Raw genomic sequence first — 16,311 nt, forward strand, 5'->3', positions numbered from 1 at the left:
TTTTTTTTTTTTTTTTTTAGTGTCACAGCTCTTATATTACCTGCCAGTTACCCGTGTCACATTCCATTTGTTAAATTATGGTAGGGCTTCAGTTTTCTTGGTGGGAGTCAAATCAATAGAAGAAAGGTCCTTCACCTATGGACAGCCCTTCATATTTAACCTGAAAGCCTCAAATATTTCCATGATGTGTCAGTTTCCAAACTAAAATTGATATTGGCTTGAAGATCTACATTTTTACTCAAGCTGCAAGCAAGTGGGAAGCTGGTCCCAGTCTGGTGTCACCAATGATCTGGGGACTTTATTACTTCTTTACAGCTCAGTGTTGATTTCTGGCACTATGTCAGATCTGTAGACAGGAAGGGGACACACTGCCTACCAAATACATCTCCAGATCTTAGACTATTCCATGTACCTTCTTTTGGTGTAAGGTAGTTTATTTAATGTCCAGCATGGTAAGTACAATGTCCCTTTCTCATGCAAAGATTGGACAGGTTTCTGTACACCTAGTTATAAAGGACTGGGCATTGGTGCAGCTGAGAGCTTCTCCATAATGAGATTTCATTGCTCTGATCCCCCAGGTGTGTGGGGTTCACGGGGTGCTTCCTCCATAATCTGGGACTTGAAAGGCAAGAGAAACGGACAGGCAGATGTTCTTGCTGTGGAAGAAACTCTGTGAGCTCAGAATAGAGAATGCCTTCATGGTGTGCTTTGAAGCACAGAAGTTATTGAACTTGTCTAGTGTCTGAGGCGAGCAGTCCTTCACTTGTGCTCTTCCTGTGGCCAGAGTTACCCATTTGTGCTTTCTTCAATCTATTTGCCCTCCCGAGATCACAGAGGTTTGCTCACAAGTTCTCTACAGAGTTTCCCCTAGTTTTAGCCATTCTATCCAGGTCTGTGATTCACGTGGAAGTCATTTCTGCGTGGGGTGCCAAAAGGAGTCCCCCCTTATGCACTCGCACATGGCTATCTAGTTATCTTTGGGCCATTTATTGAAAGGACCATTCTGCCCCTCACTGAATTGTGTTGGGACTCTTGTTGAAATTCATTTGACCATAAATGTGAGGATGTGATTTTGGATTCTCAGCTCTGTACCACTGATCTAAATATCTAGCCATCTTATGCCAATATCACACTTAATTTCATTACTATGGTTTCGGATTAAAGCCATAATCCAAAAGTGGGAATGTCAATTCTTTGAAACAGTTTCCTTAAAATTTTCTCCAGTGACCACTTCATGAACTTCAGGCAAGCAGCTGGTGTTTACAGTTCGTCAGTATTTGTATCAGTAAACAGTGTTAAAGAATTTAACACTGTTTACTGATACATAAATAGTGGTATACCATGTCATTTCTTATGAGTATTATGCAGGTATTAACCACGCCTGGAGCACATAGTGGACAACAAAATCTCATTTACTGAAAACTGGAAAGGGCAGACAAACTAAACTTAAATTAATTGTTTGAATTACATGACTACAGTATAGAAAAGAGCTGCCGTTCACAAATGACACATTCCTTAGAATGAAGTGGCGATTCCGTGATTGAAGAACGTGGGCCTTTTGCTGAGCATTTGTTCCAGAGTAACAGCAATTTTATCACTTGTTTAAACATTTGTGCCCTTTTAAAGAATAAATATTTGATAATAACCTCAGAGTGCCTTCCACATAAACTCTGGTTTAAGGCCAAAGTCAAATTACCTAGGTCTTTTCTGTCCTTTAAAAATATATATATTTTCTAAAAAGTTATTTTAAAGTATACTTGTCACTGTAAGAAAAGTGGTAAATATAGAGAAATGCAGAAATAGGAGGAATTATTCTTTTAACCTGTAGAATAATCACTGGTAACACTTTCATATCTGTTAGTCTCCTTTCAATCTCTGTTCCATGTGCTTCATAAACATATTGTCTATGGCATTTATCCAACTTCATCTCGTGAGTAACATTACTTAAACATCCTCCATTAAAAAAACAAACCCACGAAGGAGTAGTTTAATGACATTTCCAGTGCATATATCGTGGTGTACTTAACCATTTCCTTATTGGTGGATGTCCTGGTAGTTTTCAAAGCTGCATCAGCAGGAGAGCTGCCGCCGTTGCTGCCACCGCCTTGGGTCCTGAGCACATGGAGCTTAGTGCGTGGGCCCAGCCTCAGCCTGAGTTCAGTTGGCTGTGAGAATGTCGTAGTTGTGTGGTTGGTTTTCCTAAGAAGAGGAGTTCGGAGAGCCTGTTGGGCATAATCAACTTCCCTTCAATCCAGTCAAGGTCTGAACATGTTCTTGGACGTCCTCCTGGATGTGGATAAGTGACTTTCCCTTAGACACTGAATTTCCCACTTGGGGCCTGCATCTCACCTCTGCCCTTTCCTTCTGCACTGTTTTGTCAAGCACAGTGAGTCTGCTGCCTTCTCTCAGCAGAGATTTTTTTTTTTTTTTTTTGGTGGTACCATGGATCAAACTCAGGACCTTGTGTTTGCCAGGCAAGCACTTATTCCACTGAGCTATCTCCCCAGCCCCCATCGGCAGAGATTATGGTCAGTTCTATTTGTCTACACCGAGTGCTCTCCTTCTCCTGGAATCCTCAGGACAACATTATGATGTTGGTGTCATCATCAGCCACAGTTTTTCTGACAATGAATCAGCCTTTGAGAGGTAGCGCTCCTTCCTCAGGGTCTCTGCAGCACTAGGTGTGGCAGGGCTGTGGTTTGTGGCTGAGTGGTGGCCTTGGGGCCCTTGGCTGGTGTCCTTCCTTCCAACAGTCCATGGCCAGTGTCTGCTTCTTACAGTGTTCTGTCAGGAATGGTGGTGGCCCAGCCTGTGTGGCTAGGGAAACAGTTTAGGTGGTGGCCTGTTTCTTCTGTTTAAGTGGTGCTTTTAGGTTCTGATTATGTCCGTGTTCAGGTTTGCAGAAGGCTTTGCATGCCTCTTACGTGAGGTGTGATCAAGATGTATGGTGAATGCTTACATTTAAAAATGTATTAGAAAGGCTGGTGAGATGGCTCAGTGGTCTAAAGCACCTCCTTAGAACAAGCTAAGCTAAACAAAAGCAGAGACTGCGGTTCAATCCCCAGCACCACATGCCAGCCAGACCCTCCCCCTGGTGGGCTGAACTGGCCACACACACACTAAATAAATAAATAAATAAATAGTTATATTAAAAAAAAAAGATCTTAAATTCTAAAAAAAAAATAAATAAAATAAAAATGTATTAGAGAAAAAGACACATTGCTAGCGATTCCCTCAAAACAGTCTCCTGTCCTGCCAACACATTTATTCCATCATTCTTGATGCTGTCTGAAGTCACTCTGCAAGTCCTCTTTTTGGGTCTCCAAAGGATATGATCAAAATTACTATGAATGTTCTCCCTGAGCAACATCCAACAAAAAAGGCAAGCCTGTAGAAACATTAGGCCGTCTCCTCAGCTACCCCCCTCACCAGGGCTGTAACCAGGTGGCTGACTCCTTGCTCTTCCTCACAGTCAAAATGACCATGAAAGGTAAATGTTTTTAATCCATCCAGAACACGGAGGTAGCCATGACAGCTCAAGTAGACATTCAGGAGAGAGGATTTCCAGAACTGCTTCAGCAAGTGCCAAGGCCTATGGGATAAGTGTGTTCAAAACCAGGAGGAGGATTTGGAGGGGGCTTGCTTATGGTCCTCCAAAATGTCAAGTAAGCCTATTATTTTTCTCATCTCCTGCCTTGATATTTGATGTATTTATTTATCTCATTTCAGTTAATCCATACAGTATTGCAGTACCTGAGATTGAACCCACACATACGAGGCAAGAATTCTACTACTGAGCTATACCCCAGCCCTTTACAAAAAATAAAATAAAATAAAAAAAATAAAGGCCGGCAAAATAGCTCAGCGGACTAAGCACTTGCTTAGATAAGTGCAGGCACCAGAGTTCAATCCCTGGCAGCGCATGCTACATGGGCTTTGCCCCCAGGGCACGCTGAGCCGGTGATGGAGAGAGAGGTATGTAATCCCAGCACTAGGGAGGCTGAAAACAGGAGGATCACTACAAGTCCGAGCAGCATAGTGAGACCCTGCACAAATTAAAAAACAAAACAAAACAAAACAAAAAAAAAAACTATAAAAAATTACAAAAAAAAATTGTGACAGCATTTTGCTCAAGCTGGCCTCCAACTTGTGATCTTCCTGCCTCAACCTCCTGAGTAGCTAGGATTACAGGCGTGTGCCACCATGGTGATTTAGTTAGTGCTGGTTACTTGATTTCATTGGCCCTTGGCCCCGTGAAATTGAGTGCATTTTCTAACAGACTGTGGCTGTGTGATGTTGCCTAGAGCGGCACTGTCCAGGGAGGCTTTCTGTGACCATGGAAGTATCGACGCCATCTACTACAGCGACCCTGAGTCGGAAGGCTCCTGCGCACCGGAAATATGCCAGTATGGCCGAGAAGCTGATCTTTAAATCTAATTTATGTGGAAACAGCCACCCATGCCTTTGTCTCCTGCGGCAGACAGCACAGGTCTTGTGTGCACCACCGCAGCCCGCGGAGGGGGCTGGGCGACGCCCTGCGTCTGTCACTGTGTGAGCCCTCTGCGTTTCACTTGCCAAGATGGGTGCCAGCTGAGGGAGGTCATCTCAAGTGCTGCTCAAGGAGAGCTAGCTGCCAGGAGGTAGGCTCTTTTGGCATTCAGAGGTGAAAGCGTGCTTCCCAAGGTGTAGACAGATGCACTTAGAAGGGGCCTGCATCTTACAGTTTTTCTGGGAACGATTCCCCACAGACTCTTTCCCCTGGGCTCAGGGAATGTCCTCTGCTTTAGCAGACTGTGAATTCTTCTGCACAGACACTACCCGCGCTGGCCTCTGCTCCTTCTCTGTGACTGGAAGTGTTGCCTAAGCCACCTTTTCTCTTTTCTTTCTCTCACTGCACGCGGAGCTATTCCAGGCCTGCTGAGCTGTTTCTCACACGCTGTCGGGTTCTTTTTCATCATATCTTCTGGTGCTTTAGTTTGGATTTGCAGCAACTTTGCCTGGATCGTTGTTGTGACCTCCTTCCCACTCGAGCATGTCTCTGATCAAGGTTGTGCGCAGCTGAACATTTTGTGTCCTGCACACGGGTCCCTGAGAAGCAGGTTAGTGGGGCTGAAACACAGCCCGCATTCCTCTTCCCCAGCTTTGGCCTCAGTCCATATGTCTGGAGAAAGTACCTTTGTAATTTGCCCAAAGATGCCACATAATCCTGGTGGTACAGGCCTGCGTGGTCCCCTGTGGTAGCCTCTAGCCACACATGCTTATTTAAATTGTAACAAAGGGAGATGATGTAAAATTTAAAGTTTGATTTCACAGTAGCCACACTGCAAGTGCTCTGTAGCTACAAGGAGCCGGTGGCTATCGTAGTGGACAGTGCCGGTATAGCAAACTACACTACTGCAGAAAACTGTTGGCCAGCACAGGATAGAACCTTCTTGCAAACCATCCTCACGATTTGTGAGAGTGAGTGCTTTTTAATGCAAATCTAAACATGCGGTCACTTGCTTAACAGCCTTGACTAATTTTCACTTCCCCAAGCAGCAGTTAGCAGGTAATGAATCAATTTTGTGGGTTGCAATCAGTATTAAAAACAAAATAAAGACAGATCAGATGGCACACACTCTGGAGGGAGGCCGAGGCAAGAGGATCGCACAGCTGGAAGCCAGTCTGGACTGTATAGGGTGGCCCTGAAACAACCAACCAACCAACCAACCAACCAACCAGAAAAAAGGAAGAATGTAGGGGTGTTTAGTGGTTTTATGGAAAATTGGGTTTTAATCTTTGTTTCTCTGTCCACTCCCAATAATTTACATCTTTATCATGTCACTGGGCTGCACTGGAATAATATTTCTACTTGTACACGTTGAGCAAAGCACATTAAAAAACTTGGGTTGAACTCCTTAGCTAGATAGACGTGGTCTCCTCTAGGGCGACCACTAGGTGGCCTTTTCTCTCCATTCTATCTTGCACTTACAGTTCCACTAATACAGAACTGTTGATCCATTCTCCCAAACAACCAAGCTTTTTCTTTTGCATTTTTCTTTCCCATCTCAGTGCGCTTGCTCACTCTTAATCTTTTTGCACCGCTGATTTCAGTTTTCTCTGCTTGGACGATTTCTACCGATCATGAAGCCTCAGTTTAGTAAACATGTGCTCCAGGAATCCTACCTAAGTGCTTTGGATCAGCATCCCATTAGCATCTGTTTACAGGGTTGTTCCTTCCCTGCATTATGTTATTTTCTTTCAATACAAGTACTATAGTCCATATTTTGTTGTACCAAGGGAGACGCAAAGTACCTGGAACAAAGTACGCATTTAGTAGCCACTTGTTCAAAGAACGGAGAGAAGGACCAGTAATCAATGAACCAACGTTGCAGAGGACACCAGTGCAACGCAGACTCCGGCCGTCAGGGGGCGCCGGCGCGGGCGCTAATCAAATGGAGCGCTGCGGGGCGGGCGCCGCGGCGGCGGTCGTGGCCGCGGCCGGGGGAAGCGAATGGTTTTACCCAGCGGGCCCCGCGTCGCCTCTCTCCGCCGGCAGCCGCGCCGCCGCCAGCCGCTCCACCCCAGCCATGGCGTTCACGTTCGCGGCCTTCTGCTACATGCTGGCGCTCCTGCTCACCGCCGCGCTCATCTTCTTCGCCATCTGGCACGTGAGTAGCCGGGGCCGGGACCAGGCTCCGCCGGAGGCGCGGGGAGGGGCCGGGGCTCCGGGCCGCGCAGGCCGCGCGGCTTCCTCGCGGGGGGCCCCCGGGACCCCGAGCCCCGCGTCGCGTGGCCCTCGGGGTGGCCTTTCCTCTGGGGTTTCCGCGGGCGCACGGCCCAGCTGAGGTAGTTAGGACCGACTTTAGCTCAGTTTCCAACTCTGCTTCTCAGAATCTCCAATCTCGGTTTTTGTCCCTCTCGGGTTCCTGTATTCCGGGTGAACTTTGATGCAGGGAGGATCGGTCGCTTCCTCCCCGGCCTCGATCACACTGGGATCGCGGAGTTTCCCGGCAGTCTTCCGAGGCGCCTTAGTCAATAATCAGGGTAGCTTGATGGAGTGGAGAGAGTTTTAATATGATTTCGAGAATGCTCAGAAATCTTTTCTTCTCCAGGGCGGTTTTGTTGCTGTGCAGCGGGGTAGAGGCGCATCCTTCTCTATGATGTGCAAGCGACTTGTCCTCGTTGGCCCCGGGGGCCCGGTGCAGGGAGCCCTCCCGTTGTGCTCCGTTCCCAAACCTTCTTTTATTTTTTAAATTTTTATTATTTTTATTTTGAGACGCAGTCTTCCTAATTTGCCCAGGACGGCCTCGAACTTGTAAACCTTCTGCCTCAGCATCATGTGTACTTGCAAGCGTAGGCCACCACGCCCTGCCCACTGCCCAGAGAAGAGTTATTTTAGGGCTTTTTGTTTCTCTAGTACAAAATTTCGAATCCTTGAGAGCTCTCTGTATGTCAGCGATTCATTAAAGCTAAATATTTACTTCCAGATCCCTCGTAGTGCAGTGCGTTCTGGAATGTTGGTGTGAATTTGAATGATTGAGTATGTTCGCTGATAGCAATTTTAAGTCCGGTGTCGTGGTGATCATAACCGGTTTCTTAGAGAGCTTTGAGGGGTAGAGTAGTACCGGTATCGCGCCCAGTGGCATCACCAATCCACTCCCTTTCGCTAAACAGTGCGTGATTACTTCAGAGCCTGCCTGCTTGTGTAGCAGGGAGTACAAGCGTAGAGTGTTCACTGTGTCAGACATAACTGCTGTCTCAAGATGCTTGTCCTTAGGAACCGGAAACTTGACGGCTCCGTTAGGCTTTCCTTTGCGAAACAACAATAAGATAATGTGAGACGCATAATAGCCCACCCAGCCTTCGCCTCAACATTGGCCTTCCGCGGTGCTGGAGAGTCAGGGAACAGCGTTGTAGGGGGAGCCTTTCCCACATTTTTACTTTTAAACCGAGAAAAATCTGAATCGCACTTCTGAAAAACGAGTGATATAATTTAAGGTTTAAAAGATAAAGTACCACAGATAGGTGGAGAGCTTAGATATTTTTTTGTTCAGAGAATTACTGCATTCTTTGGGAAACAGTTTTAGATAAATCTATAGTTTTCATGTTTTTATTACCCACAGAACCTTCAGTTTATTTTGTAAGGTAAAACTCACTTGAAAATTTAAAGCATAAATATCAAACTTTCTTTTTACATTCGTTGTTGTTCTGGAAGATGTTTTATGGTGATAGTTTCATTTGTCAGGTAGGTCCTAATCCTGTAAATGATACACTGTGCAAAATAAAATTGAGAACGGAGATGATTTAAAAGCAATAAATTCAGAAGTCATTTCTTGCAGGAATTCCTCATTGAATTGTGCACGTGGGGATCTCCGGGATTTATCTGTCTTTTATGTCTGTCAAAAATGTAATGAATGTTTTTGTTGAGCTGTAAAGGAGTGAAAACCACCAGGTTAAGAGTCTTCTCAAGTTTTGGAAACTAGTTTTATAGCACTTGGTTAGAAATCTAGCTGTTCAGCGGCTTACTAAAAAAAGCCCCTGGAGGTCACTTAAAATGTCCAATCAGAAAGTTTTAAAGTTTTGCCTAGGAGATAGCTCAGTGGCATAAGTGCCTGCCTGGCAAGCACAAGGTCCCAAGTTGAATCCCTGGTACCAAAAAATAGATCGATAATTAAAGATAAAGTTTTATATTCATTTTGCTATTAAATCTTATTATAAGCATGCCATTGTATTTATTGTGATTATTGTCCTGTCTTGAACTTCTCTTACTGAAATGCTGGACCACTGCTAATGGCATGTGGTCAGTTAGGAAATCCCTTTTGGTGCACCCTGTGCCCTTTATTTTTATTGTTAGCTTAGTGTTTATTTATTTTCTGTTTTTTATTCCTTTCTAGCCAGTTGCCTAGCTTGTACCAGGGACACTTACCAAGCGCTGGGGTATAGGAGCATATATCTTTACTCTCCTGAAGATGAGCTTTTAATGTTTAATTATTTTCCTTTTATCACTATGTGGTTGGAGTTTTTATTGTAGTAGGTTGGAGAATTTTACAAAATTCTAGAAATTAAAAAATATATTTTTACAAAATATCTTAATAACAAATAGCCATATTGGAAGCCAGCAACATGTGATTCTGCTGATCACTTATAGTATAAAGTAACACTATCAAACAACGGAAGACACTGTTCCCAGCTTCCTGGGGAAACTTAGGATTCAGAGTTCCCTGGGTGATTGTTGCCAGCAACTAAAATAGCTGCCCTGTAAATCTGTCGCTTTGACACCTGAGTTAATGCCACAACGTGTGGTGTGCAGCCCCTGCTTTGATTTTTAGTAATTTTGACTTTGAAGTTCGGTGTTTTAGTGGCCCTTAAGGTTAAACAAAGTCATTTTCTTCTCTGTTGTGCATAAGACCATTCCTAGAAATGTGTATGTTTGTGGGCGCAGATGGGAAAAAGTCAGACCATTTGATTCCATCACTAGTGTCGCTTGGACACTGTGCCAAGGGGGAGGCACACAGATAATTAAAAACAGTCCTTCTTCTGAGGAGCTCACGGCCCTGGGGACTCAGCACGAGAAATGCCAAGTCGGCAGTGTGGTGGGTGTGGGGATGCAGATAGGCTTGTGGCTGATCTGGTGCCTGGAGTCAGGAAACCCCAGAGAGGAACCCCCGCGGGAAGAGAGGCTCTCGGATGAGGAGTTTGAGTGAATAGCGGAGAAGGTGGGAAGGTCATTTCAAGTACAGACAATACCTTAAGGGAGAGACCCTGAAGAAACTGAAAAGGGAAGGCATCACTGTGGGATCAGATCGCTTCAGTACTAACGACATAAAGTGTGTCTTGAGATTTTTAAATCCGGTGTTCCTTCATTTGTTCTTTCTTTCTGTCTTCCTTCCTTTCTTTCTTTGTGTATTTGGTGCAGGGTCTCACTATGCAGTTCGAACTCATGGTGATCCTCTTGTCTCAGCCTCCTCAGTGTTGGGATTACAGGCATGCGCCACCACGCCTGGTTTCAGGGGCCAGTGTGGCATGTGGTACCAGGGATCGAACCCAGGACCTTGCACTTGCCAGGCAGGCTCTTAGACCACTGAGCTATCTCCCCCATTCTGGTTCTTACTATTTTTTAACATGTGACTTTATTGTTAATTGGTACCTGTGATATTGGCACACATTTGCTGTATTCAGTAATTATTTGGTGACGGGGCAGGTTTGTTGCTGCTCTGTACTCCAATGAGTGGTCCTAACTGTTCTAATTTTATTTTAGATTATAGCGTTTGATGAGTTGAAGACTGATTACAAGAATCCTATAGACCAGTGTAATACCCTGAATCCTGTAAGTTACAATATACGATTTAACTTTAGAATTTTAAATGTTAAAATTTTAACTTGATACAATTTGAAAATGGCCAAAATTCTCAGTGGCATGATATATTTCTATGTTTTGAAGTAGGCAGAATGAAAAATAGTATTTTTTCTCTGTCATGCTTGACTAGTCTGACTTATTAATCTACTGGTGATCTTGTCAGCTGTCAATACTAACATTCTTCCAATCTGCTTTTTACATTGTCGGCCAAAGACAGTTGAAAAGGTCAAAAAGATTAAAAGAGTCAAAATTGCACTAAAGGTGTGTACTGCTTTTTAGCTTGATGTTTTAATGCTACGCTCATTTCATGGGGAGGGTTAGGGTTTTTGTATTCATACTGTTCTGTTCAGTGTGCTTGTTCATATGCCTGTTGAGGTTTATGATTTCATGAAACTTCCTATTTTATGCAAATGTTTGCTTGCTGGCTCAGACAAGTAGGGAAAGCTGTTAAATGCTTATGCATTTTTTATGTTATAGCCCAAGGCACATGTATATTAAGTTATTCGGTACAGTTTTTGAAAGTTTGCTAATGTACATGAACTATAGATGGAGAAGTTAGTCTCAGCCTGCGATGTAGTCTGCAGCTTAGACTCCCGTCATGCCTCGTTTTGTCTCAGCTATGTGTATTCTAGAATAAGTCACCGGTGTTTACTCAGAGCCGTTAGATAGCTATTTTCTTGGGACATGGAGCCTTGTAATGGTGTCCTTTGGACTAAAGATGCCAGAATTTTACAGTAACAATTTGTGTATAAATCTATTTCTGGTGCATTCTGTCTAGTCTAAATTTCGTAGGTAGACGGATACACTGCCCTAAGTTCTGAGGTGTGATGGAGTTGGTGATGATCTAGCTTTGCTTTCTTTTTCTTTGTTTAGGAAGCTTTTCCTTGAGTCTATAGGTTTAATTTTGCCTGCTTGGTCAGAAACTGTTAAAAGCTCTTAAGAAGGCAGTGACTATGTCTTCAATAGAAAATATTAATTCATCTTAAAAATTACCTGATGAAAGTGAGAATTTGTGTAGACTTTGGTGATATAAAATTGTAAGGTACTAGTGTGCTGGAGGATCTTTGGGAAAGCACTTATAAAGTGGGTTTGCTGCTAAAGAGTAGCAGTTTGTCCTTAGAGAACAGTTACAGAAACTTAAGGTAGGTACAAGACAAAGTTGTAACTTAATTGCTGTTTCTTCTTAGAAAGTAGAACTTGAAAAGATGACTCTGCCTTCTGGTTAGAAAGTAACAAGTGTGCCTGCTTAAACAGCTTCACTTTAGCAGATGAAACTACCATTACTAAGATACTTAAGAAACTGAGATGGCACCTTTTGTTTTGAATAGTATTCTGTGCTCTTGGGCTTTTCATTCCTTTGAATAACCCAGGATGATGAGCTAAGAGCAGCCGAAATCAAGCGAATGCTCTCCTGGGTGCCAGGCTCTGTGCCATCTGCACTTTCGCGGGATGTTTTCTCATTCAGTTCTCATGACAGTCCTCAGAGGTAGGTGACGGTCATGTCATCAATGGGACAGTCAACCAGGTTACTTGTGAGGTTGAAGCATGTTGTCCAAAGTTTTACAGCTAAGGTAGAGACCAGAATTTGAACCCAAGCAGCTTGATGTTCTGAAACTCATACTCTTGTGTTTTCCTAAGTTACTATAAGTGTAAGAGGGAAATTTGCATTGTATAATATCTAATGTGTGACTTCTGGCTTTTTCATGGAGAGCGTCACTGAGAACAGATGGTGTTTGGGACATCTGCTGCGAGGGTAGCTGTAGGATGCATGTATAGCGGCAGAGTTGTGTCCCGGACAGGGTGAGGTGGGGTGCCGGTCCTCGGCTGAACAGCAGAGCATCTGACAGTTTTCCCTATTTGTTTGTTCTGATGGTTCTGCCAAAGTATGGGGGAAGAGAGATACTAATTTTTCAACTATGAACCAGAACAAGAGAACGTTATGTCTTACATGTTTAAACACTATCATTTCAGCCATCTTTCCCTAAGGAGAATTTTTTCTGGATACTAGTTTTGGTGTGAACTAAATAGAATACTTGTGGTGCTTAGGGCAAATGCCATCACTGAAGAATGGTAAAGATTAATTTTATGAGATCTTCTTGAGATTGTGGGCAGTGTGAGATTTTATTAGAACTGGTAGAGGTGCAGACTTTTTATTAACACTTTTGTTAAGATGTATCTGATTGTTTAGGGGCAATGGGAGTCATGCTGATTTCAGAGTAATACTCCATGCCTCTGTGTGTAAGAGTAGGGCACAAGATGGTTAGATAATTTGTCGTGTTAGCTATCAGTAGTTGGATTCTGAGAACTGAAGGGGGCTTACTGCATCTTAAAAAACAAATAACCATAGCTTAAACTAGTATTACAACTCTAAAGGAGTTCTGTTTTTCTTGTAATCATTGAGTTTCAGAAAGGTTCTGTGGATATTTTGTTGTGTAGAAAACTCTTTAAGCTGGCTTACAAATTACACACACACGCAGAGTTTATCTTGCTATTTAATAATATTGCCTAAGTTTGCAGAAAGTATGGTTAGTGGCATAGATCACTTGGTGATCTAGACAAGTAGGATTTTATTTAACACTATTAAAAAGTTTATAGTGTTCAACTGCAGAAAAGTTTGGTGTCATATTAGAAAATGGGCTTGAATATACAGCATATTATATTATTTCTGCACCGGTGGTTTCCCCTCTGGAGAGATCTGATGATATTGAGGATTCATTTGATTTTAACTTAGTATGAAGGAAACATTTGAAAACCTGGCTTTGCTATGACTTGCAGAACATTTTTTGGCTGAAACATGCATTGAAAGGTTATGGTATTTTTATTTAACAAAGGCATTAGGCTGAATCTTAAGTGTGAAGATTTTAAATCTTGGTCATTTTATAAATAGCTTTTTGCCTGAATTAATTTTCCTCAACTGTCTGTCAGATGGTTTATTTTCTTTCTGAGCTTCTCCTGGCCCTCGGCCTTGTAATATTTCATTGGCAAGCAGGCAGAAAGGAGCTGAAAGGCCATGTAAGATTGCGAATGCAGAAACCTGGAAAATTCTAATTGCATGGTGATGAATCGTTTTTTCCCTCCTACATTGCAGAAAGCACACTGTTTGCATTTGTGCAATTAGTGTCCCCTACCCCCACTGTGCTGAGAGTATGGCTGGTTGGCTTTCCATTGAAAACTTACTTCTGTGGCAATGTGATGTGATTGTTAAGTATTGTATATGTAGCATTCTGGTATTGGCTAAAGGCTTACAAACACTAATGTATAAACTCCTAAAGGAGAGTTCTGTTTTTGTGGATTTTTTTTTTAAATCATGTTGCATGTTATCAGATACCTCATTTTTGTATTTTTGTTATTGTTGAATAATAGAAATAAAAGTATTCCAGTTGATTAACAAACAACTGCAAAGTCTGGGTGGTAACCTGCATAATTGGCTCATTGCTCTAAGAATTTGAGTTTTACATTTGAAGTTATTCTTATTACTCTCTCAGTGCAAGCTTTCATCAGCGTGCTTTTCATTGTGCTTTTGGGAAAAAGCTAAACATGAAAGTAAAACTCAGTAGCATCTTTCACTTACAATTCTAAGAAAAGAGTGATTTTCAAAAAAAGATGTTTTCCATTGTGGATGTGCCTGCCCCCCAGTAGAGCTGACTTCCTGTGGCGGCGGCATGCTAATGGCCCTGTGTTTCCCTTCCAGCTGGTCCTCCCCGAGTATCTCATCCATGCGTTCTTCTGTGTCATGTTTCTCTGTGCAGCAGAGTGGCTCACGCTGGGTCTCAATATGCCCCTCTTGGCGTACCATATTTGGAGGTAATACTTAGAGACACCTAGAAAGTGCAGTTTTCATTACACTGTTGTCAGCGTGGTTATCTTACATGCCATTCACCTATAGGAATATTCATCATTCGTTAGTATTTTTTAAAAAACCTAATGGTTAAACGAATCTTATCAGTATCTTACAGGGTTTTCATCTGTTTTTAAAGTGACTTTTTAAAAGAGAATGGACGGGAGCTGGGGAGATGGCTCAGTGGAATAAGCGCTTCCCTGGCAAGCGCAAGGGCCTGAGTTCAATCCCTAGTTCTGCCAAAAAAATAAAAAATAAATCTTAGAAAAAAATAAAAGAGAATGGACTTACAGTAGCAGGCACAAGTCTCAAGCGTGCAGCTGATCTGGGGTCACAGTGGGGGCCCATCTCTGAGGCCTTCGGTCCCCTTCCCTCACAGGTTTCACCTATACCCGAGATTCTCACCTTTAGCAACTTAGATTAGCTTTGCTGTCTGAATTTCACATACATCAAAATGTATTATTTTATGACTTTGAAAATATTTGGTTATTCATAAACGATAACCTATGTCATAACTTCACATAGTTCTGTCTGCCCTGTAGTATGGTTTTAAATTTTATTTAAAAAGCCCTATCCTTTGAGCATGGTGGTGCATGCCTATAATTCCAGCACTTAGGAGGTGGAGGCAGGAGGATTACTGTGAGATTGAGGCTAGCCTGGGCTATATAGTGAGACCCTGTCTCAAAAAAAAAAAAAGGAAGAAAAGAAAAAAGGCCCAAAACTACATCGCTGTCAGAGTTGTTGAGATAGCTCAGTGGACTAAGTGCCTGCTTAGGCAAGCATAGAGGCCAGGATTTGATCCTGGCACCACATGCTGCGCCGGCCCCGCCCCGGGCACACTGAGCTGGTGACCGAGTCTAGGTGTGGTGGTGCACACCTGTCACCGGGGAGGCTGAAAACAGGAGGATCACTATGAGTTCAAGCTGTATAGTGAGACCTACACAAAATGAAAAGAAACAAAACTGCATTGCATAGCTCTCTATTTTAGGAAATCTACAGTAGAGAAGTATTTAGGAATAAAGTGATACCAAATCTGACTCAAAAGTGGTTCAGAAAATGAAGGTACTCATGGTTAGAAGTAAAACAAGAAAAAGAAAGCAATGTTGTAAATGTGACCATTTGCACCTTGTGGGTGGAGCGTTCTGGGACCTTCACTTCAAGGCTAAAGTGGTGACAGGATTAAAAGTTAAAAGATAAAACCTGATTGCTTTTTCACAATTACCCTTATTTTGGGGTGGTTTCTGAAAATGTAGAGAGCAGTGGTTTGGCTAGCTGTCCCGTTCTGCCCCTGAAGGAGCTTTAGTTTAGAAGAGGATGAAAGGAAAGCACCCCACCTGCCCGGGAGGGTGTGTGGCCCTCTCTGCCACCAGTCCCTGCATTGTCTGTGTGGGAGACCCCATCCTGGCCTGAAGCTTTGCAGGTTTGCTGCCCTGTCCCCGTGGTTAACGGCTCGTGTCTGTTCCAGGTACATGAGTAGACCGGTGATGAGTGGACCAGGACTCTACGACCCCACTACGATCATGAACGCAGACATCCTAGCATACTGTCAGAAAGAAGGATGGTGCAAGCTAGCTTTTTACCTCCTAGCATTTTTTTACTACCTATATGGGTAAGTTTCAAGAGTAAAATGAAAACTTGATTTCACTTTGCTGCCCAAGAAACTTTCACACATTGTGGTCTTAATGCCTTGACATGCACCTGAGATAACTGTGCTTTCACAGTGGCAGCTGGCATGGCCCCAGGCACGGGGGTGGGTGCTCGGGCACCTGTCAGGGTGGCAGTTGGGCAGGAAGGCCAGCCAGGGGCGCTGCCTCCAAGTCTTCAAGTCGCAGAGGTGTTTTCTGCTTAGGTTCAGTGTCTGGAGACAGTGTCTGATTTTTTTCCCTTGCAGTTTTCCTTCATAAGTGTTCTGCCCTTTATCTTCTGCTTGGCTTGTGTGGAGTAGGGTGAGGGAAGGAGATCCTTGTGTGTGGCAGAGTGGTGCCTTGGCCGCCTTTTCTGCCGTCTTGCTGAGATGCGTTGTCCCTTTGGGCTGGGGCTTCTCAGCTGTGGGCTGTTGACATCGGGCTACATAATTCGTTATTGTAGATTGTTGCAGGTGTCGTAGGAGGTTTAGCAGCCCTGACCTGTCCCA

The 16,311-nt window shown here is 43.5% G+C and overlaps 1 protein-coding gene across 1 annotated transcript in view; it reads left to right on the top strand.

Moving 5' to 3' along the window:
- The first annotated feature begins 6,437 nt into the window (after positions 1-6,437).
- The window catches only part of Cnih1 (cornichon family AMPA receptor auxiliary protein 1), a 12,807-nt gene continuing 2,933 nt past the window's right edge, over positions 6,438-16,311 (top strand). The window contains exons 1-4 of the mRNA XM_004638737.2: positions 6,438-6,650; positions 10,241-10,309; positions 14,031-14,143; positions 15,643-15,786. Of these exons, the coding sequence (XP_004638794.1) occupies positions 6,570-6,650; positions 10,241-10,309; positions 14,031-14,143; positions 15,643-15,786 (407 nt within the window). The 5' untranslated portion in view covers positions 6,438-6,569. The remainder of the gene's footprint in view (positions 6,651-10,240; positions 10,310-14,030; positions 14,144-15,642; positions 15,787-16,311) is intronic.

This window comes from Octodon degus, unplaced genomic scaffold (assembly GCF_000260255.1).
Source record: "Octodon degus isolate 3935 unplaced genomic scaffold, OctDeg1.0 scaffold00102, whole genome shotgun sequence".
NCBI lineage: Eukaryota > Metazoa > Chordata > Mammalia > Rodentia > Octodontidae > Octodon > Octodon degus.